The sequence below is a fragment of the Micromesistius poutassou genome (genome assembly GCF_964030765.1).
Source record: "Micromesistius poutassou genome assembly, chromosome: 10".
In the NCBI taxonomy this organism is placed as follows: domain Eukaryota; kingdom Metazoa; phylum Chordata; class Actinopteri; order Gadiformes; family Gadidae; genus Micromesistius; species Micromesistius poutassou.
In genome coordinates, this window is record NC_140280.1 from 4,794,663 (window position 1) to 4,816,856 (window position 22,194).

At 46.4% G+C, this 22,194-nt stretch overlaps 2 protein-coding genes, 3 non-coding genes and 1 pseudogene across 6 annotated transcripts in view; 5 read left to right on the forward strand and 1 right to left on the reverse strand.

The window, feature by feature from the left end:
* The window catches only part of kcnip1b (Kv channel interacting protein 1 b), a gene marked incomplete at both ends in the record, with an annotated part of 7,180 nt that extends 2,181 nt beyond the window's left edge, over positions 1-4,999 (forward strand). The window contains 8 exons of the mRNA XM_084473670.1: positions 545-669; positions 1,023-1,092; positions 1,183-1,253; positions 1,366-1,473; positions 1,941-2,045; positions 2,377-2,439; positions 4,610-4,614; positions 4,846-4,999. Of these exons, the coding sequence (XP_084329796.1) occupies positions 545-669; positions 1,023-1,092; positions 1,183-1,253; positions 1,366-1,473; positions 1,941-2,045; positions 2,377-2,439; positions 4,610-4,614; positions 4,846-4,999 (701 nt within the window). The remainder of the gene's footprint in view (positions 1-544; positions 670-1,022; positions 1,093-1,182; positions 1,254-1,365; positions 1,474-1,940; positions 2,046-2,376; positions 2,440-4,609; positions 4,615-4,845) is intronic.
* Positions 5,000-6,492: 1,493 nt separating this feature from the next.
* Positions 6,493-13,062, forward strand: npm1a (nucleophosmin 1a). Its single transcript, XM_084473745.1, has 11 exons — positions 6,493-6,706; positions 8,440-8,519; positions 9,072-9,191; positions 9,775-9,868; positions 10,314-10,432; positions 10,538-10,605; positions 10,692-10,719; positions 11,016-11,093; positions 11,504-11,602; positions 11,718-11,792; positions 11,915-13,062. The coding sequence occupies exons 1-11, from the start codon at positions 6,658-6,660 to the stop codon at positions 11,957-11,959; spliced, it is 855 nt and encodes a 284-aa protein (XP_084329871.1). The 5' UTR covers positions 6,493-6,657; the 3' UTR covers positions 11,960-13,062.
* LOC311354963 (small nucleolar RNA SNORA70) lies at positions 8,652-8,787 on the forward strand. The gene has a single exon (XR_014637343.1). It is a non-coding gene; the product is annotated as a small nucleolar RNA SNORA70 (small nucleolar RNA).
* On the forward strand, positions 9,330-9,465 carry LOC311354985 (small nucleolar RNA SNORA70). Its single transcript, XR_014637365.1, has one exon. It is a non-coding gene; the product is annotated as a small nucleolar RNA SNORA70 (small nucleolar RNA).
* Positions 11,244-11,379, forward strand: LOC311354984 (small nucleolar RNA SNORA70). The gene has a single exon (XR_014637364.1). It is a non-coding gene; the product is annotated as a small nucleolar RNA SNORA70 (small nucleolar RNA).
* A 620-nt stretch (positions 13,063-13,682) lies between the features above and the next one.
* On the reverse strand, positions 13,683-15,918 carry LOC311353868 (T-cell leukemia homeobox protein 3 pseudogene; annotated as a pseudogene). Its single transcript has 3 exons — positions 15,462-15,918; positions 14,214-14,451; positions 13,683-13,890 (listed from the first exon to the last, which is right to left on the reverse strand). The product of its transcript is annotated as a T-cell leukemia homeobox protein 3 pseudogene (transcript).
* Positions 15,919-22,194: the final 6,276 nt, after the last annotated feature.

Sequence of the window (22,194 nt, forward strand, 5' to 3'; positions counted from 1 at the left end):
ACCTCAAATCATCTACCCAGGTGAATGTAAATTGTGAGAATGAAATGTAAATGAAAGAGACTCACTTTTAATGGGGAATCTTTCATGAGGAAATTATTTTGGTGCTTGGTAAAACAACACGAAGAAGACCTTTGATCAGAGTCTTGGAGGAGAGAGACTTCAGCGTTTCCTCTGGGCAGCCAGATGGAGACAGAGTCACACTGTGGACACCAAACACTTTCTGAGTGTCACCTCGTTGAGTGAGTCACACTTAAACACCTGAACAGCCCTTTATCCCGGCCCTCTTCATTGGCTCCTCCCCTCACGCCTGTTTTTACAAACTCTTGGACAAAATTTGCATTGAGGGCATTTAGGCAACGCTTTTATCCAAAGGGACTTACAGTGGTTCATACACACACTAGCAACCTTTCGGTAACCAGTCATCCAGCTCTACCTCCTGAGCTAATCCGACCCGCACAGAGCCCTATAGATCTGTCAGGTGAATGAACCCATCAGAGCGCGTGTCTTCTTGAAGCATCTTGAGGCCGCGCTGTCGTGTGTGCAGATAAAGGTGAGGATGAGCTGGAGATGACGATGGTGAGCCACCGGCCCGAGGGTCTGCAGCAGCTGGAGGCGCAGACCAACTTCAGCAGGCAGGAGCTCCAGATCCTGTACCGCGGCTTCAAGAACGTGAGCTAATCACCCCGCCTCCCTCGGTGTCACACGCTATGAATAGAACCGCGTGAAGCAGCTTCTAGTCACAGCAAACTGCTACCTCCCCCCCCTCGACCAACTGCTTTTTCTTCAAATGTTTCGATGTGTGTTTGTGCCTTTATGGACGGTGAAAGAGAGTTTAGATCAACTCAGAAATACCTCACAACATTCCATGGCTCTCCTCTCATTTATTATTCTGTCTGCATTATAAATTTGCTGCAGAAATCTGAACACTGGGTCACATCTCTGCCAAAAGGCAGTTGATCGCTGCCCTGACCTTGAACTGTCTGTTATCTAATGGCTCTCATCTCTTGGCTCTCGTCTCCCAGGAGTGTCCCAGCGGGGTGGTGAATGAAGACACATTTAAACACATCTACGCACAGTTCTTCCCCCACGGAGGTAAACCTGTTACATAAGCCTTCAGTCGTGAGTCCTGAGACAGCGGCCTGGCTATAATAACGTTCTTTGATCTTGTCCTGTCCATTGCAGACGCCAGCACGTACGCACATTATCTCTTCAACGCCTTTGACACCACCAACAACGGATCCATCAAGTTTGAGGTACGGCGTTCTCCCATTACCTGATTCATGAGCAGACTGGACCCAGTTATTGATCTCTGTAGGGTTCTGCTGTAGGGTTGGGGTTAGGTTTGGTAACATGTCATCCTGACAGGACTTTGTGATGGGTCTGTCAACGTTACTACGGGGAACGCTGAGGGATAAGCTGGAGTGGACCTTCCACCTGTACGACATCAACAGAGACGGCTACATCAACCGAGAGGTGGGGCCAGGAACACACCTTCACTCCACCTGTTAGGACAGAGGTTCTCAACCTCTGGGTCGTGGCCCATTTAAGGTTGCTGCAGGGGACAAAATGTGTGGAGGAAAGAACATGGACATGCATACCTATGTGCCTTATCTTCTTCATTTGGTCATACATATGTTTGAAACTGAAAATTGGATACAGTATTGATTATCTTCAATACTGTATCCAATACTTTACATCAATACTGTTTCCATATGGATGATTAACATCATCCATATGGAAACATTGGTTTTCTCACATTTTTCAACATACATAAACAATTTATTCAACAGAAATAAGAAGGTATTTCTTATTGTACTGCAGTCAATATGATTGGATGTGGCCATGGCTGAAGGTTCGGCTGGGTCACAGCGAGGAGCTAGAGGTCCTCCCTGACCCCCCCCCCCCCCTCTCATCTCCTGTTCTTTGGGGTTTCCTCCCAGGAGATGACGGAGATCGTCAGAGCCATCTACGACATGATGGGGAAGTACACTTACCCCGCCCTGAAGGGGGACGTCCCGCAGCAGCACGTAGACGCCTTCTTCCAGGTGGGCTGACACACACACACAAACACATACACACATACACACGTACACACACACACATTCCACTATTGTATAGGAACAACGTACAATGTACAAGCCTTAACACAAACAAAAGAAAGGACTTTGTGTTATTTAATATAAACTGCATTGATTTGATCACTGCACAGTTTGATAAAGACTGACCAGAAGAATCCCTCAACTTACAAACTTGATCTCATCAAATCAAAATACGATCTGATGCTCAATATGGAATATTCATTGCAAACCGCTGCTGAATATTTTATACAGGCTCATGTTTGGTATTTGCACTTTCTGTTGTGTGTGGTTTCTGCAGAAAATGGACAAGAACAAAGATGGGGTGGTGACTTTGGAGGAGTTCATCGTAGCCTGCCAGGAGGTGTGTGTGTCACTGAGACGAGAATACACTGTCACACACATACACACACACAGACACACACACACACACGCACACACATTGCCATTCTAGCCAAGAGTAACTGATCAAATGTTGGCCTGTTATTTACATTGTGTTCAGCCAAGGTTAATAATCTTTGCACCAATGGTATGTTAGATGTCCACCAATATATGGTATATGTTACATTAGTATCTATCGTGTGTCTGACAGTACGTTTACATGCACAGCTTAATCCGATTGAAGCCATAGTTCGACTATGCTCCGCAATTGGACAACTGCAATTGTCTGAGTATACATGGCGGTGAATAAATCGATTCATTGGCCGAAGCGTGTCATTCCCCGGTACGATAGGTGGCGCTGTACCCATTTCAACTAGTGGTAATAGAGCCACCGGTTGACCTCTTTACGTCACCAGCAACAACAAACTCAGGCACCTGCATTCGAGAAAGATGTTTTCAGTAGACAGCTGTTAATTCACTTCGGGTCCATATAATTTCTCAGACGCACCATTGTTCCGACCTCTCGGTCGTATGCCAACTCCAGCCGGAGGAGCTGGCTCTGCCGGCAGAGGAGTCTGCATACGAGGTCGGAACAATGGAGCGTCTGAGAAATCATATGGTCCCGAAGTGAACTGACAATCTGGACTTCAGAGAGTCAAAGCCAAAGTTCCTTTCCCCTAATTCCTTCTCACCATGGGCGTGATAACCCCCACTAGGAGTCTTTACTTGTTGTGGAAGTACCAGAGTGTCGGAGAACCCGACGCAGTCTGTAAGATTCATAATATCAGAGAATACCCCCGTCAGTTTGGCCGCGGCGCAATGAATGAATAAAGATTGTAGTTACTACTTTACAACCTTGTTGATGAGCAACATTTAGAAAAACATGTACTTTTAATTCAGCCTTGGGTGAAATCGAAGCGTAGTGTGTAATGAATGCATGTTGATGATGATACACTCCTTATAGGGGGTAACTACATTGGCACGACACCGGCTTCCTTCATCTTCTGCGCCAGCTTTTTAAATAAATCGCCGACCCGAAGTGAGTTGACAGTTTTCAGTCTACTGAAAACATCTTTCTCCCACCGGAGCAGCCCCTCCGCCGCCCGTCCGTATACGGCATTCCCTGCCGCATCGCAAGGAATGAATAAAGATTGTAAACACGTCGGGAGAAAAAAACATTCATTTTGACAGATGTGCCCGAAGTTACTACTTTACAACCTCGTTGATGACCCAGATTTAGAAAAACATGTACTTTTAATTCAGCCTTGGGTGAAATCGAAGCGTAGTGTCTGTATGCTTCCACCTTTAATGAATGCATGCCATGCGCGCTCCCACAGCCGGGACACAATTCTTATAGGGGTAACTACATTCACCGGCTTCCTCCATCTTCTGCGCCACCAATAAATTGCCGTTTCTCGTTTTCCAACGGCGACAACAACATGACTATCGTCTCCTTCTACTTCCAGCTCACGGCCCCGGGAAAAGATCTTGAGCATGCGCAGAATGCAATTCAACGCATAATCCAATCCCATTCCATACATGCACGCTTAACTCGACTATGGGTCTTAATTCGAATTAAAAGAAACCCAATTTGATTTGATTTTAGCATCAACGGTGTATACATGCATCTTAGTAATCCAATCATAGTTGGACTAACCCAATAATTCGACTTTCTTGAGTGTCATGTAAACGCACTGAGATATCATAAAGCACAGTATATGCAACATAGTATGTATATAGGTATTCTATAAATAGAATGGTATTGGGTGTTAGAACTTATACTTTGGTTGCACGTTAATATCTCCATCCTTCATCCTTTCATTTCTCTATTTTTCTCCCTCCATTCAGGATGAAATGATGATGAGCTCCATGCAGCTGTTTGAAAACGTGATGTAGGAGAGAGAGCGTGAGAGAGAGAGAGAGAGAGAGAGAGAGAGAGAGAGAGAGAGAGAGAGAGAGGCAGAGAGATCGAGCGAGAGAAGACAACCGAAACTAAGGCAGCCATCCAAGGAGGAAATGAGAGCACTTGCTGTGTGTGTGTGTGTGTGTCGGTGTCGGTGTGTGTGTGTGTGTGTACGTGTGTGTGTGTGTGTGTGTGTGTGTGTGTGTGTGTGCGTGTACTGCACATATGCCCCACAACATTGCCTGCGCAGGCAGGGTATGTGCAGCAGTACACACACACACCATCTCTCCTCCTCCTCCTCCTCCTCCTCTTCCTCCTCCTCCTCGTCTCCTCTCCTTCGATCCCCAAACCCATACAGATCCTGTTTCTCTCACAGCCAGGATTCTCTCAGACTCTGACTGGCCGACCACAACATAAATGAACTCAGGAGGCCTGCTCCTCTCACACTCTCCTACCCGGTGTCCTGCCTCAGACCGTTTGACGCAGGATACTCAACCTGTTGGACGGTGTCAAACCGAAGCACGTTCCCTCCCCCGTGGAGATCCCCCACGGGGGTCACGATGGGAGCGAGGGGGTGGTCCTGAGGAGAAGGGAAAGGGCGGCACCTCCACGAGTCAGCCTCAGGAATCGTTTGTTTTGAGGAGTTTGGACTGAATTAGCGCATGAATGAGAATTTAATTGACTCCCTTGGAGCGTTGCCTTGGTAAAAACAAGAGAGGGAGAGAGAGGGATAGACGAAGAGAGAGAGACAGAGAGAGAGAGAGGGAGAGAGAGAGAGAGACCCCCCACCGTTTTAATTCGGTGTGTGAGAGTCTGATGTGACATATGCTTCGTGCTCATGTTTTGCCAGCACTGCTGCTACGAGTCCTGTACAGAATACTTATATGTCCGTGTCTTGCTTGTCTCGTCCGTTTTGATGTCAACACTTAAAAAATTTAACGTAAACATGTGAATTCTGTTCCTTGCCAATAATAATCACAATGTGGGTTATTATGAGTGTATGTTGGCGTGTGTGTGTGTGTGTGTGTGTGGGTGTGTGTGGGTGTGTGTGGGTGTGTGTGTGCATGCTTGCATCTGTGTGCGTGTGTGTGTGTTTGTTTGCCAGAGTGGCAGAAGTTAACACAAGTATAAGTTGAGTTGCCAAATCATGCTCTACGTGTTGCTTTGCTTGTATTGTTGGATTCTGTGTATTCTCTAAGAACCCTGTTTGAAGCAGGCTGTCAGGACAACATGCCCTAGAAATAAATTGCAATGTTTTTATAAATAATAAGTAGAATATATATCTATATATTTAAATAATATATATATACATAGATAGATTATTGTGTGTGATTCAGAGTTGCCACAACCATAACATATAAGTCACAGTGGCAGAGGAATCGCATAGGAAAGAAATATATGAAATATATATATATATATATATATATATATATAAAAATATATATATATTTCATGGAGGGATATGTGCCAAAGCCTTTCAAGAGTTTCAGATGTTTGTTGCTACAGTGTTAGTTGCCTTACAAGTTATTTGTGATGTCACTTTTATGTACATAAGACCGAACAAAATTATAAAGAAAATGATAAAATTGTGATTCCAACTGTATTCAAATATGTGATTTATTGTTCCTTTTGTGTGGTTTTGTTTTGAAATTATACAGTGGTTATTTATACTAAATTGTTCCACCAAGAAAATAGGGTTGACATATTTTGTTGAGATTAAATTTAGAGATTAAACTATTCTGCATGTAAAAGCCCTCAACATAAACTTATTTTATGGTAGAGATTTACACTGAGATGTATAAAGATATATATATCGTATATGATACATACTCTGGCTTCACAAAAGTAAACATATAGTGAACATAAACATACTTTAGAAATTGTTGAAAGTACTCATGAAAGGGGTGAAACAACGACAGATACACATAATTGAACCCCCGGCCGCTTGGGGCAGTAACAGGAGATCATACTCCCCCCTGGCCGCTGGGGGCAGTAACAGGAGGTTAACCTCCCCCCCTGACCGCTGGGGGCAGTAACAGGAGGTTATACCCCCCCGGCCGCTGGGGGCAGTGCTCAGCTCCAGAGGAGGTTATCTTATCCACACGCGGCGCGCAGAGGAAGTTGCGCGCCGCCGCTCTTCAGCGCTCGTCCCCACGCGTTCTTCTCTCAGTCTTGCCTCCGGTCCGCAGTGAACTGACGGTCAGTAGTGAGGCTCAGCACGCAGCAGAGGAACCTTCACCGCCCAGCTACTATAACTTTTATATTTTAACTTAACTAACTCATCTGTAACTCATCACGATGAACGGAATGGACGAGGAGACGATGGCACCGCAGAACTTCCTCTACGGTAAGGAGATCCTTTCTGCGTCATTCACACACGTGTCCGTGTCTAACTTGGAGAATCTTATATCAAAAATCAAAGATCATGGATCATAGATCATATAACGTCAGAGTGTCCGCCGCTAACGCGGACGCCCGGTTAACGGGGGGTTCGTCGCTCCTCTGACGGGGTTTACCGGAGGTCTGGAGCTCCGCTCGGAACACGTGTTCTTTAAGATGGCGGCGACACGCTGGAGGAGAACCTGGACCTGGACCACTGAGACTGGTTCGGGTCTACTGGGGCCGGCTCAGGACTACTGGGACCGGTTCAGTCCGGCCGTGACTTCCTCCCTAGACCGGCTGGGTCCGGCCAGGTCTGGCTCTCCTTCGGGGTCTCAAGAAACGTGCATGTGAATTCTAATCTCAGAGATGGTCTGTGCGTTCACGGCCGGGACCGGAGGACCGCTCAGGGTGTCAGACCCCCGGCCTCTGGAGTCCCCGTGTAGGGTCCCCCCTGGCCAGGGCTGCTTGGGGGGGGGGGGGGGTGTCGGAAACCCCCATCCTCAGGTCTCCACGTGTAGAATGTCCTCAGGTCAACCCACATACCCGGGAGTTAGCCCAGTGACCCTAAACCAACCCGGAGTCCCTCCCTCTCCCACCCACCCAGAGACTCCACGTGTATTGGGTCACTCACACTACAACGTCAAAGGGGATCGGAGGTTTTAAGTTTCAATTCGTTTTAAATGACGAGGTAACTGGAAACCCTGAGTTCTGAATTGAATGCAGCATTTGGTCAAAACGTGCGTAATTACGCACAGTTGGTAATGCAGGATTTTCCTGCGTAATGTATTGGAGCACACTTTATTTGGTTATGAGTCTAATTAACGTGTGATTCACTGAGGACGGGACGTGACGCGCTACACGCACGCGTGTGCGACCACGTGGAAACATGGCAGCAGACTCTTAAGAGGAGGATCTAGTGGGCTTAAAATGTATGTTACTGTCGGCGTATGATACCTACGGTAACTTAATTAGTAGATGGTACAATTTATTAAATGTTGATTGGATCCAGGCCAATTTGATTTAATCGAACACTGGTAGTTCGACACGACCTGAATTGACCTACATTGAGTTCATTTAAGTTTGGTCTTTCAATAGATGTAAAATAATTCTCAACATGTTTTTCCAACCGAAAGCTCTTCCTAATTAAGATATAAAAAAATATTTTAATGTACATTTTATATTAACCAAAATAACCACTTGAAAATATGCATGGACGGAAATGTTGTAAAGTATGAATACGAATATATATCTTGAATAAAAGCCCCAGTATAGACCTACTTCACCATGCTGCTGTAACCAGCCGCTTATGGTGGGTTTGTGGGGGGCATGTCCACTTATCGAATATGTCTATAGCTTTAAGGCCGCTAGGGGGCAGCAGAGTGCAACGATTGGTTGACTCTTGAGTAGAGACATCGGGCTCAACTTTGATTAAACACTTAACAATTACCTTTCAGAATTATCATTTATTGCCAGCTCAACATGAAACTTAAACTAGGAGTCGTTATTAAACCTCTTGTGCATGAGTATAGCATTGTCTTAAACAGTGTCTAATGGGAATAAAACAACTCATAAACGGGTAAAATTAGGTGTTTCAGTTGGTCCAAACCCAGTGGACCAAAGCAGGTATTCATGGCGATCCCTTCCACACACATCTCTATCGTGGTGCTAATGTTCATCCATCTTGTCTTTCTCCTCCAGGGTGCAAACTGGAGGCTGGGAAGGCCATCACCTTCAACCCCGAAGACGACGACTTCGAGCATCAGCTAGATCTGAGAATGGTGAGCCACAGTCTCAGGTTATTAGTCATTAACACACAAGAGATGCTTGAATGACATGCTTTCTCATGCATGCAAACAAACCACTCTACTGTGGTTCGGCGCCTGGCCCCTCTGTCTTCTGGACAGACCCCCTTGCAGTCTATTAAGCCGACCGGTTCTGCTGCCAGTGCTTTACCGGTGTGCAAAGGCTGCATACAGCGACTCATTGGTTTGTGTATGTACTCAGCTGTGCGGTGCTGAGAGCTTTAAAGGGACCATTGAGACAAAAACGTTTAGTCTAAAGTAATCTCCAACCATTCTAATCTGTGTTTGACCCATAAGGTACTGGGTTCGAGCCCCCTGTGTGGGCACGTGACTGAAGAGGCCCTACACTCTTATCTGCTCCTGAATGAACGTTGACTCTATTTACTGTGCATCGCGCCTGTATTTACCAACGTCTGCTCAACGTCAAATAAAATAAATGGTTATTTATTATAAATGGCGTATTGTTTCCATGGCGCACATGAGCAAGACAGTCGTCATCTTCTAACCCATGACTCTCTCCCCCCGTAGGCCTGCGTCGACGCCGCCACCAAAGACGAGCTGCATGTTGTGGAGGTCGAAGGTCAGGATGAGGAGGGTCAGATGGTCACAGCGGTGCTGGCATCGCTCAAACCCTCTACTCTGCCCAGCGTGAGTAGAACCCACCCTGAGAACTAGGTCTCACCAAGCCGTCTCCCTTCCACACCATGACACCAAAACCCTCCCGTCCCTCTCTGTTGATAAGTGTATTTAAATTAGTCTGTCCTCCGGACAGACGCCCTGACCCCCTTGCAGTCTATTAAGCCGACCGGTTCTGCTGCCAGTGCTTTACCGGTGTGCAAAGGCTGCATACAGCGACTCATTGGTTTGTGTATGTACTCAGCTGTGCAGTGCTGAGAGCTTTAAAGGGACCATTGAGACAAAACCGTCTAAACCGTCTAAAAAAAGTCTAAAGTAATCTCCAACCATTCTAGTCTCGTGGTTGGGGTGTTCTCATGTAAAGTGTTTTTAACAAACTGTATTTCAATTAAATCATCCAAGACCCACTAAGTCAGGTTTGATTTATTTGGTTAGTCAACATTTTGATTTTCTTAACCCCAATAGAAGGTATCAGTCCTTGTAAACTGTACTTCACAACACCATGCGTTGATGTGAAGTACAGTTCAGGAGCTTTGTGAGGCACGGAGGTGCTCTGAGGTAGTGTTCCTCGTTGCTGATGCTGCATCTGTTCTAGGTGTGTCTCGGAGGCTTCACCATCACCCCTCCAGCCGTGTTCCGTCTCAAGGTGGGCTCCGGCCCCATCCACATCAGCGGCCAGCACCTCGTCAGTACGTACCCCTGTGTTCACCTCAAACACTGATGTTGGTCTCCAGGGTCCCGCAGTCCACCTGCTGGACTCCTGGAGCCAGGTGCCCTGGCCTGCGACCTACTTAAGATTATCTGAATAAGTTACACGTCAGTGTTCAAAACTAAACTCATTAGATGGTGATCACAGCTCGTTAGGAGCTGCCTTGAGATGCAACCACAGCTGGTTCTGAACGATTCCTCGCTCAGGTTCTAAAGATTTCAAGGGATCCCAGTATCTCCTATTGAAGACTCTATTGGTCAGTGTGTTCCACCTTAAGGCGTAAGCTTGTAGGTTTGATGCCCCTCACGTTCTAGACGTCCCTGAGCAGGAAGCCCCTGGCTGCCTGCGGTTCCTCTGACTGACTGTTCTTCTACATGACGTAACTTCAGAGATCAGGGTTTAATTCCCGGCTGTGCTCCCTCTAGTCATGGAAGGTGAACAGTCATTTGACGAAGGGGAGGAGGAGGAGGAAGACGAGGAAGAGGAGGAAGATGTCCCAGCATCAAAGAAAAGACCAGCCACCTCACCTATGGCCAAGAATCAGGTGGGTGGCCTGTTACCATGGAGACCAGCGGCTGCTGATGATTGACCCACTGCCTAGTTGCCCGGCGCCTTATGACTCCTAATGACATTTCTCTCCTGCCTGCAGAAGAAACTAAAGAAGGAAGTGGAGCAGGAGGAGCAGGAGGAGGAGGAGGATGACGACGATGATGACGAGTGAGTAAAAATGCCAGCTTAGACAAAAGGTTAAAATCATAATCTTTGTTCATGTAATAATAATCTCTCTTCTCTGTCTTCATCAGAGACGACGTGGAAGAATCTCCTGTTCCGGTGAGTTTGTAAAAAAAGTTTATCACTCGATGTCTAGAGAATCATGAGTATCGACCCCGGGAATTGTGCTCTGAGCCAATCGGCTCTGTCCTGTAGCAGGGAAATAGAAAGGGGGCGTGATGAGGGAAGGCCTAGCAGACTGGGATCTAGAAGAAACCACTTCATGGTTTAAGGCTTGAACAGATGGTTGTTTTGTAGTTGTGTCCTGAGCTCTTGCCTGCTTGTCTTTACCGTGGCTCTTTGTTGGTCTGGTCCTCTCCTCTCCTCACTCTGTATTTAATCTGTTATCCCTCCAGGTGAAGGCTAAACCCAAAGCAAAGACCCCCGCACAGAACGGCAAGAGTGCCAAGCCCGCCACACCCGTTAAGAAAGAGGTAGGCCCACCTTCAGCGTTTTGTAAATGGTTTTAAACGGCAAACAAATCTTAAGCCACCAACCATACTGCAGGAGTTTCGATCATTTGTTGATGGCTGCCCAGACTAAAGTTGATCATCCAAATGGTCCACATGGACGCCCTGACCCCCTTGCAGTCTATTAAGCCGACCGGTTCTGCTGCCAGTGCTTTACCGGTGTGCAAAGGCTGCATACAGCGACTCATTGGTTTGTGTATGTACTCAGCTGGTCAGTGCTGAGAGCTTTAAAGGGACCATTGAGACAAGCCCCACCTAGGGTGCCTTGATGACCTTAATCTGAATTAACTGTACATGCCGTTTAGGTTAGTGTCTGCAAAAAAACTGAATCCATCGAATGGTAAACGTACCCTAACTTGAGTGTTTCTCTGCAGCCCAAGACGCCCTCCAAGAGCCCCAAAGCACCCAAGACCCCCAAGAAGTCCCCCACCTTCGAGGAGGCTAAGCTGCAGATGCTAGAGTTCATCAAGAAGGTTTGTGAATGTGGTCTCTTAAGACGTCGTGTGGTGAAGTGGACCAGAGTCGTGATGATCCACTTTAATCCACTATAAAAACTATCAGACTAATCGGTTCTTTGTATCGCTGCAGGGACGGGTTCTTCCCAAGCTCCAGCCCAAGTTTGAGAACCTGGTGAAGAACGCGTACAAAGTGACGGACGCTAAGGTACAAAACATTTATATTCGCTGTCATGGTAAAATGTAAAAGTACTTCAGTAGGTGTGTAGAGCCGCCACACAGGCCACAGCTCAGCCTCCCGTGAGTAACGCCCTCTCCTCTCTCCACCAGGTCCTTGAAGATCTCTGGAAGTGGAAACAGACATTGAAAGAGTAAAGCACCGCCCCCCCCCCCCACCACATTTCAACCCTGAGGTGACCGGTGTCTCCGCACCACCGACCCCTCGGACGTCCAGCCGCCGTAGCGACCCCGCCTCACACCACCGCGGGCGCTAGGCGTGATTAGCCTTTCTGTAAATAAAATCCTATTCTATTGTTTAATGGCTCCTGAACTATGAAGGCTGACTCCAGTGCCTTGTTCTGTTTGTTTTTAATGAACTGTTAATAAATTTACGAGGTCCTCATGCACAGGCGCCCTTGTCTTCAGTACGGAGCTGGAGGTTCGAGTCCACGGGTCTCAACCCGTTACATCAGCTGCGCTCACACTCAGTGCTGGTCTGATCTGTTATAAGGACAGTCAAAGTTTGCAGTACCAAACGTAGTAACACATTTTGATAGTCCCTCAGATGATGATGGTTACTTCCTGTTCAAACCATTGGGCAGGAACATTTAGTGCTCAGCCTTTGGTAGTTTGTTCTCTGAAGAATTTTGCTCAATTGTGATTCGTCCTGAGTGCTTAACGAGGCAGGTTCTATTTTCCGTCCCCAAGTTAATCTGGTGAATATTCATGAAGCGCTCAAAATGTACATTAACAATTAAGTTGGTTAAATTTTAATGTCTGCCGTGACATCTGCATGACGCTGAACCCAAACCATTCCACGCTTTGATATGTTATTTTGCTGCAACGTTTATTTGAAATCAGCAATGGGATCAGTTCTTCACATGTATGTAATTAGACTATTTTACAATGGATCTTGTATAGTGAAGATTTTTGGAACCTTGTTTGTTACCTGAAATGTGCAGCTGTCCACTTAATACATAAAGACTTCAAGATCTATGGCTGTGTTTTCTCACATCTTTGCATCATGATATATGTTTCAGAAACACTTCAATGACCCAAACCTAAATTCAGCTGCATCTTGGTTAATTGACATGTTAAAGTATAGGGTACTAATGAAATCCTAATAGTTTATTTCAGATTAAAAACGGACAGCGTTCAATTTAGAAATCCTTCACCTCATAGCTGATCGAACTTTAAGAAGATATCAATGTGTTGACTGGCATTAAAAATATAACGTTTTGGAAACTGACAAATAAAATTGACATTTTACAATCTGAAAGACGTGCAATATATTTGAAGCTATTGCTGTTAAAATATGTAATCCATCTAGCAATGTGACTATAAAGCTGTCTATTTTAAAGACAATGTAGTTCTAGGTATGTATAATCTCTCATGGAGGTACCAGGGTAATAAACGGTTGAATATCAAATGGTAATATTTGTGTTGCATGCATCATATAGGTTTGGTCAAAGTCTTGCCACTTAAATGTAATTACAAATGTGCTTATGTCCTGTCGACGTCCACATGTAATTTCCCTGAGAGATATAGAAATGTATGCAGGATATATCTGCATGTCCATGTGTCTCAACGCGTTTTGACAGCCTTCTACTTCATACTCCATCATTGGTTTGGCAACTGTTTGAATTAAACCCAAATCCGTCGGTGCCTTTGATTCCACTGTAGCGCCGATAGTTTAGTATTGATCCAGCGTTCATCAATGAATTCTGGCGGGTCCAAACGAATTTAACACAAAGGTTTTGTGTAAGGTTTGGATGGACGGTCAAAAAAAGTAAAAATCAACAGACGGAACTGGTCGGGTTGACACACTTTTGGGGGGCTCCGGCCACCCCAGGGCACCACCTCGATACGCCTCTGGTCCTCAGGCGCTTGGCAGCGGCTCTTCGGCCTCCAAGGCCCAGGAGGGGAGCTTCTGCCCGGGGAAGAGAGCGGAGTTGTGGCCGCGGAGAAGCGGTTCTCCGGGGAGCGAGTCGAAGTGTAGTTTTTTGTGCAAGGCGTCGTGTTGGAATTGAACCATCAACCTGTTGGCCTGCTGGCGCTCCGCTTCCCGCTCCTCCGCTGTCTGCCGTCTGCTCACACACACACACACACACACGCATAGGCCTACATAATGCTCTCCAATAATGATTTGGTAATTTAGTTAATAGGCTAGAAGGCTAACTGAGTTAATAATCTTTTAAATGATGTAGGCCTAACTCAACAATGTTTGAAAAGGCAGAGTGATGTTACCAATTATTCATTTTTCTTTAGTGGCATTCATGCATTCAGTTTGAATCATTTTGAACGTTAACGTTTTGACTTTAAACGTTAGTTGGAATAAATCAAACTCAGTTGTTGCTGTTCAGCTTCTTGCGTTCATTTCTTCGACGCTTCGAGGCCTTTCGCTCCGTACCTCCACTTGGTCCTGCGGTTCTGGAACCAGGTCTTGACCTGCGCGTCCGTCATCGTGAGGCTCTTGGCCAGGCAGGACCTCTCGGCGCTGGCCAGGTACTTCTGCCGGTAGAAGCGCTTCTCCAGCTCCGAGATCTGCAGTCTGGAGAAGGACGTGCGGGGCTTCTTCCGCTTGGGCGGCGTGCGGTTCTGGTAGGGATGGCCGACACGGCGCACCACGGTGAAGGACGTCAGGTTGGCTGAGGGAGAGAAGAGGAGAGACGAGAGGGGAGGATAGGAGAGAGCGGAGGAGAGGAGAGAGGAGAGGAGAGACGAGAGGGGAGGATAGGAGAGAGCGGAGGAGAGGAGAGAGGAGAGGAGAGACGAGAAGGGGAGAGGAGAGGAGAGGAGAGTAGAGGAGCGAGGGGAGGTTAGCAACATAGACGTGTAGCGGGAGATTGTGTCGGGGGAGTGTGTGTGTGTGTGTGTGTGTGTGTGTGTGTGTGTGTGTGTGTGTGTGTGTGTGTGTGTGTGTGTGTGTGTGTGTGTGTGTGTGTGTGTGTGTGTGTGTGTGTGTGTGTAAAAGATTGGCTCTATAAGATTCTTTGCTAGACGAGCAACTTTACGCACAGGCCTATTTACAGCCAATATTTGAAACAAGTTATGTTTTGCTCTCAATATCAGTAAACTAGACTTAAATATGTATAATAAATGGATCATCTATAATATTACAACACCATATTTGAACATCTAATCAATATTTTCAAAATATTTTTAGAATTAGGATAGGAAATTAAATCCGGATCCAAACATATGTCGTCACATCAGGGACTGGATCAATGATTAACTAGCCTATAATAAGGTATAATATGTTGCTGTTATTGGAGGTGATTATAGGGAAAACATATTATAGTATTATATTAAATAACATCATATTGTGGGGGAAAAAACATCCAATGCAGAAATTAAAAGTAAAACTAAATCAGATTTACGCACGTAAATCTGAATTGATACAGCCTATGAGCTGGAATATGCTTATGGGTCATTTCGGTTTTTTTGCGGTATTTTGTCACGTTTTATGATTGGTGACTTGGAACGAGTAAAGAAATTGTAATTAAATAGTCGTAGAGCGTTTTGGATATGTTTCATATTTTTGGTTAAAGACTAAACAGTTTAACTTAAAACAAGTAACTATAGTTAGTACTTGTTTTAAGTTAAACTGTTAAATCTTATAAGATTTACATTCTACATCGGTCTAAACATCGGCTACCTGCGAACCGGTCTTTGGTGAACTGCTGGCTGCTGTTGATCCAGGGGAGGAATCCCAACGGGGACCCCACGGGGGCACCGAGCGGCCGGTGCGCCGGGATGCGGATCACCTCTCCCGGGGTCGGGGTCAAGTGGAGTCGGTACGGATGCGGTTCTTCGTACGGTAGCGACACCCCGTGGAACGACCCGGACAGGGAGGCGAAAGGTGCGACGCGGGCACCTGCCGCACCTGGGCTCGCGATGTGATAGCTCCCGCCGCCGGGGAAGAGACCCAGGTCCGAGGCGGGCCCGGCGCCCCTCCTCCTCAGGAGGACATCTGCTTCTGATCCTCCACCGACGCCACCGCAACCCAGGATCTGGTCGATCCCGAAGCGGATGGTCGTTGGTTCTTGCGGCGGGCCGTTCCGTTTAGGGGCCCCTGGGCGGCCACTGGGCCAGGTGCTGGATCCCGGGTCCATCGCACCCTCTATCAGGGAATTAACTTTTGCTGTCCGGGGTTCATCCGATGGCGAGGCGCGGGGAGCTCGCTCTCATTCCTCTGCGGGCTGCTGGGCTCTGGGTGCGGGCTGGGCTGGGTGCTGCCCTCGGTGAGGCTGGAGTGACGAGCGGCTCATGCTCTGCTTCTGGCGGAGGCTCAGCTGTCTGCTCTGGTGGAGGATGACTGATGTCTATATCTGAATGAGAAGGGTTAAGGGTACCCTCCCTCTCTCCCCCATTGCCTCACTCTCTCTCGCTCTCTCTCTCTCTCTCTCTCTCTCTCTCTCTCTCTCTTTCGCTCTCGCTCTCATTGCTTCTCTCTCACCCTCTCTCTCTTTCCTCTCTCTTATTGCTTCTCTCTGTGTTTTCTTTTTCTTGCTTTCTCTCACTAACACACACACACACACACACACACACACACACACACACACACACACACGCACACACGCACGTACGCACACACACATACATACACACACACACACACACACACACACACACACACACACACACACACACACACACACACACACACACACACACACAAACACACACACACACACACACACACACACACACTTTTCTATTTATTAATCTGCAAAACACATAATGCCAGACATCCCCGATAACTTTAATTATATCGGGGATATAGTTGTATCAATGATTGATTGACCCATTTGTAAGTAAAAAAAAAACAGGTTATTGTTTTTCAACTTTTTCGCTTCATTATTGGAAGTCAAGAGAAGATCGTCATATTTTTAATGCCATTTAGCAAAAACCCAAACAAATGTTTATTTGCGTTTAGAATCGTAGATCAACATACATTCCTATTGCATTGCTCTTCAATGTGATACATGCAGTAGAACGTGCATTGCTATATTAGTTTCAGGGAACTGAAACTTTGTGTTCAGTCCCATGAGGCTTTTTAGAAGAATTACTTGTTATTTGTTTATTTATTTAGTAATTGTACTTTCATCTGCACTGCGGGGCAGGGACAGTTATTTTACAGCAGGCCTATACACAAAAAACTTAAAAAAATCATCAAATATTATCAAACCTTACAAAGGACGGTTTGATGTCATGAAACGTCAGACACTCGAGGCCTTTCTAACGGCAAACTTCCCCGTCTGACAGTTTGTAAACTAGATCAGAGATTTGACTGAAGCCGGAAACAACCCAAATGTAAAAACATGGTAACATGCTCGCAGTGTGTTTTTATCAACATGTAGGCTTTTTAATATCGTAGTGGAGTAAATAAGAGGGAGGTTATGAACACAGCGGGGTTACCTTGTTAGGGCCGTCTCCTTTCCCCTCGTTCTGCAGTCAACGTTAGCGTCGACTCAGCGTCCCGGTCGCACCGCAATAAAACACAACCACCCAAATCTTTTTCTCCTTCATGAACTCCCAGTTAGTGGCCTTTCAAAGCTTCAGACCAAATCAGCCCCGCCATCTGAAAACCGCTGCAGAATCCACCATATAACCAGAAGCAGCTATCTTTAGAGCCTCAGCTATTGTTTGGTTTGGGAAAACTTTCCACATCTTCTTCATCGCTGCAATCCCAGACTTTCCTTTATTAGAATCTGAGATTTACAAGGCCTGTCCAACACTTGTTTTTAATGAGTCTTTTGAATATAGTATTTTATTATCAATTGATTAATTTCTATCTAGGCCTATCTATCTATCTATCTATCTATCTATCTATCTATCTATCCATCTCTCCATTCATCCCTCATCTTTCTATCATATGAGCAGTAGCTCATACAGATGTTTGGACGGTTGGAGATGGCCAGAGGTCTGAGGCCAGAGACATCAGAGGTCTGAGGTCTGTCCCCTCAGACCTCAGTTTGCCCCCTAAAGTCTAGATTGTTTGGCTAGTGTGAGCACGCCATCCGTACTCAAGTACAGTTAAATTCCGTGGCCTCACCTTGGAGAGGTGTGCTCAGGCCATGGTACAGATGCTAATGAGCCGGCGCGCGCACTTGACGGATACACAACGAATATGTACAAGAGGCAGCGGGGGGGGGGGGGGGGGGGGGGGGGGGAATTGTACTTGAGTACGGTACAGGGCAACTTTGCCTAGTGTGAGTGCACCCTGAGAGTGAAAGGGTAGACGATGTACAGGAAGGTCATTTTGTGGCAGCAACAGAAACCCTCCACCCCCAACCACACGCTACCTCCTGGTTCATTGGAATCAGACGCACAGATGAGCAGCCCCGAAGAAAATCATCTTCGGGGGAGGTTATTCTGAAAGGGGCCGGAGTGCAGGGGGTTAATGTCCTGTAATGGCTGTGGTGGAGCTGTGGTCGTGCCGGGGTGGAGAGAGAGGGGATAAATACTTGACTGATTACTGGTTCAAAGGGGAGGACATGTGTTCACAACGTTTCAGACGTCAGCGCAGAGCTCCGCATGCCATTGGAAAGTTCTCGAGACGACCATCTTTAAAACGATGGAAGACGAGACTACGTGATTCAGCCTTTTTAAGATGTCAGGCTATTGTGTCAGTGCGTGTGTGTGTGTGTGTGTGTGTGTGTGTGTGTGTGTGTGTGTGTGTGTGTGTGTGTGTGTGTGTGTGTGTGTGTGTGTGTGTGAGAGAGATGTATGTGTCTGTCTGTCTGTCTGTTTGTCTGTCTGTACCGACGGAGGACTGTCCAACCTCGCTTCATTTCACTTTCTCCAGCTTGTGGAAAACCCTGAGGTGTGATGCGCTCTCTGAAGCATTCCAAATCAGTTTATTAGTAAACAAGGCTCTTAGATTTCTAATGAACGCATGATTTCACCCTGTCATCCCCATGGAAACCCTCCCGACTGGCGGCCATGACTGTGCGTGTACCTGCTGACGCCGCGACCAACGCCGGAATACATCGACCGGCGAATCACAAGGCCCCGCCTCGGTATCAAACATGTGCGCAATTATCAAATCACGCTCTCCCCCTGTAGCTCCCGGCGCTAACGGACTGAGTTACAGAGGAGGTCTGATCGCGGTCCTCCTCCCAGTCAACAGGCCATCCCTCCCACTAAAACATAACGGCCCTGATGGGCCCTGGCACCACGCAGCTCTCCGGGGAGAGGCGGATCGGGTGTTCCTCGGAGCGCTTCGGGACGCGAGGAGTGATCGCTTTATGTAAAATAGACAGCAGTAATACTAAATGCATTATCCCCAGGAGGGGGAGCAGCGTGTGATGGTTGAGTGCACGGCTGATCTTTCTGCACGCTAATGGCGGAGCGAGAGGAAGCAGGCGGAGATCAAACGCCCGTCTGAAGGTCTGTCCGCCGGTGCTGCCGTCTGCAGACGTCTCTCTCTCTGCGGAGGCCCGGTTCCCGGAGTCCGTCCGCGGCCATCCGCCTCGCGCTCTCTGCTCGTCCTCCAGATGTTTCCCCCTCGTACCCACGCCGCCCTGCTCCCCGCGTTGAGGCGCGGACGGCGCCCGGCGAGAAGCTCGATGACAGGCCGGCGCGTCCCTACAGGACGTGTTTATGAGGTTCTTAAGAGCACGTCGTCAGACATTAAAGGCTGCTCATCACAAAGCCGCAGTGTTGAGTGTAGGGCGTTGACGTAGGGTCGGCTTAGCTCAGGAAATAGAGCGGCTAGTTGTAACCGGAAGGCTGCTAGTTCGATGCCCGGCTGCGGAGTGTTGAGTCCCTGAGCAAGACGCCTCACCTTGACTGCTCCTGACGAGCTGGCTGTCGCCCTGTGTGGTTGACACCGCCGACGGTGTGTGAATGTGTGTATGAACCGTTGTAAGGCGCTTTGGATCAAAGCGTTGGCAGGGTGGTGAAGGTGTTGGACTCCATGCCCGGGACAGGGTTTGATCCCCAACGTCCCCAGGTGTAGGCCCCTGCAGGCGTCCCTCTCCCCCCAATACCTAATAGTCAGCTGTTTCGCAGTCACCTTGAAGAAGTTTGCTGAATGACTGAAATGTAAATATGGGGCAGGGCCCTCTAGGGTAGAGGGGGTTAGACTCTGTGCCGAAAGGTTCCGGGTTCAAACCCCAAGGGCACAGCACACCTCTAGGTACGCTTGAGAAACACGCCCTACCTGCTCCTTGAAGACAGGAACCTGGATTCACTTACACTTTGTCCTCCAAAATAAGAGCGTGAGGAGGCAGCTGGGGGTGACCCCTAACCCCATGGTGATATCAGCACCACCAACTGCTCCACAAAGTAAACTACCTCCACCCTGCGTCCGCGAGGCCGTCTGTCTGGCTACTCACTGCTGACCTGCTCCCCCCCAGCAGGGAGCACCGCCCCCTCCCCTCTGCAGAGACCCTGACCTCTGCGGGTACGCTAGGCTATGCTAGGCTACAACTACCCTCCCCCTGTGCTCCATCTGCCCTCTGCCACGGGACACTATACTGCTATGCTATACTATATGCTGTACTAGGCTATGTTCTGCAATACCAACTATATATTATGCAATTATATACTATGCTTTGCGATATTATGCTATGCTATGCTATGCTATAGTATACAATGCTTTGATGTGCTGTGCTATGCTATATGCTTTGCTATATTTTGCTATGCTATGCTAAGCTATGCTATGCTAAACAATGCTCTATTTATCTATGCTATGCTATAGTACTAGTAAACATACAGTAAGTGATACTATAGTATACTACTATACTACAATATGTGCTATGCTACACTGCGGTCCCCAATACTTTTCTTTCTGTGGCAGACATCTTATTTTCTTTTTTATTGTTCTCCAAAACTCGAAATGTTTTCCTTGTATCTGCATGGCACGAAGCCGGAGGAGATACACTTCTTCCGTATCTCTTTAGTTCAAAATTACTATGGATGTAGGACAATATACACACGCACACACACGCACGCACGCACGCACGCACGCACGCACGCACGCACACACAGCTAAAATAAAATCTGGATCCATACACATGTAGTCATATTACGCATTGGATCATTGATTAACAATAAGATATAATGTGTTTCTCTTATTGGAGGTGATTATAGGAGGTCATATTATGGAAAAACCCATCCAATGTGGAAATTAAAAGTAAACACACACACGCACGCACGCAGACATGCATGCACACACACATGCACTCACAAAGACACACACACACACTACATCTCTCTCTTCCTCTCTCTTTCTCTCTCTCTCATAAGCATGATAGATGGATTACAAACCAGGTTCTTATGAGTTTTGGGTTCATTTAAACTGTCAGAAAAGTGCTAGACAGACAGACAGCTAGATAGATAGATATGTATGTTTATGTTTTAATATATGTTTTAACTAATATCCCTATTGGCCTGCTAATGTGTTTATTATTCCAATTGTAACAATCTTTTCAACTTTGACATTTTGCTACGCTGTAGTTATCGCATGGAACAGCAAACATCCCTGGCTGTACCAAGTTCTCCTCCTCCTCCTCCTCCTCCTCCTCCTCCTCCTCCTCTTCTAGGGGGTTATCTTTCTGTTTTGGGGGTATCATTACTATAGCATTAAGATCTGTGGCCCCATGCTCGGAACAGTACATTATTAAGTTTACTCTCTGAAGCTGTTTATCAATGGCTTTTATTTGTCCTTGAGGAAGATGTATTTTTGAGGATACAATTCAAGTTATTCAGCAAAGAAACAATTGATTTAATTGCAGTCATCTACCTTTTTGGTAAATCTATATTTCTTCTTTGTAGATTTGATTAATTAATTATTGCATCATAATTAAATGTAAAATGTGTTTACTTGTTTGTTTAAACTAAATCGACTCATCAAAGAAGTGGAGCCTAATCACGGATGGTTGATTGGTCGTTTTTTCTCATTAGAATCCTCAAATAGACGAATGACTTGAACGTGATCTGAGGACCGTAACCAAATGGCGTCTAAAACAAATAATATTCTCATATTAGTATGATATTATTATAATATAAAAATATTGATACATTATCTTATTGGGTAACAAAGTACTCTACTTTGTGAAAACTATGTGCGCATTGTTGTGCACAGAATAACTTTAGTGCATATATAGCCTATGTTGTGCATTAGACAACAACTACATGGTAATATAGTTCAGTGATGTAAGGCCTACTAAATATTACACATCACGGTTTATTATACAAATAATGAAGTCAGTAGCTCATAGCAGAGATAAACGTGTACACAGGGAGGAAGATAGATGTAGAGATGTAGGAATAAAGGAGCTTTTAACAAGAAACTGATTTGACAACAATAACTATTCTGCCTTCCGCTGTGCAGCACAATAAATAAATCAGACAAATGATTCAGAATGAAAAGCTCATCC

Bases quoted from the DNA above. Each gene is read 5' to 3' on its own strand.
- npm1a (XM_084473745.1), top strand. From the start codon at position 6,658: ATGAACGGAATGGACGAGGAGACGATGGCACCGCAGAACTTCCTCTAC. The intron at 6,707-8,439 runs GTAAGGAGATCC...TTTCTCCTCCAG, and splicing joins ACCGCAGAACTTCCTCTACG to GGTGCAAACTGGAGGCTGGG. The intron at 11,094-11,503 runs GTAGGCCCACCT...GTTTCTCTGCAG, and splicing joins CCACACCCGTTAAGAAAGAG to CCCAAGACGCCCTCCAAGAG.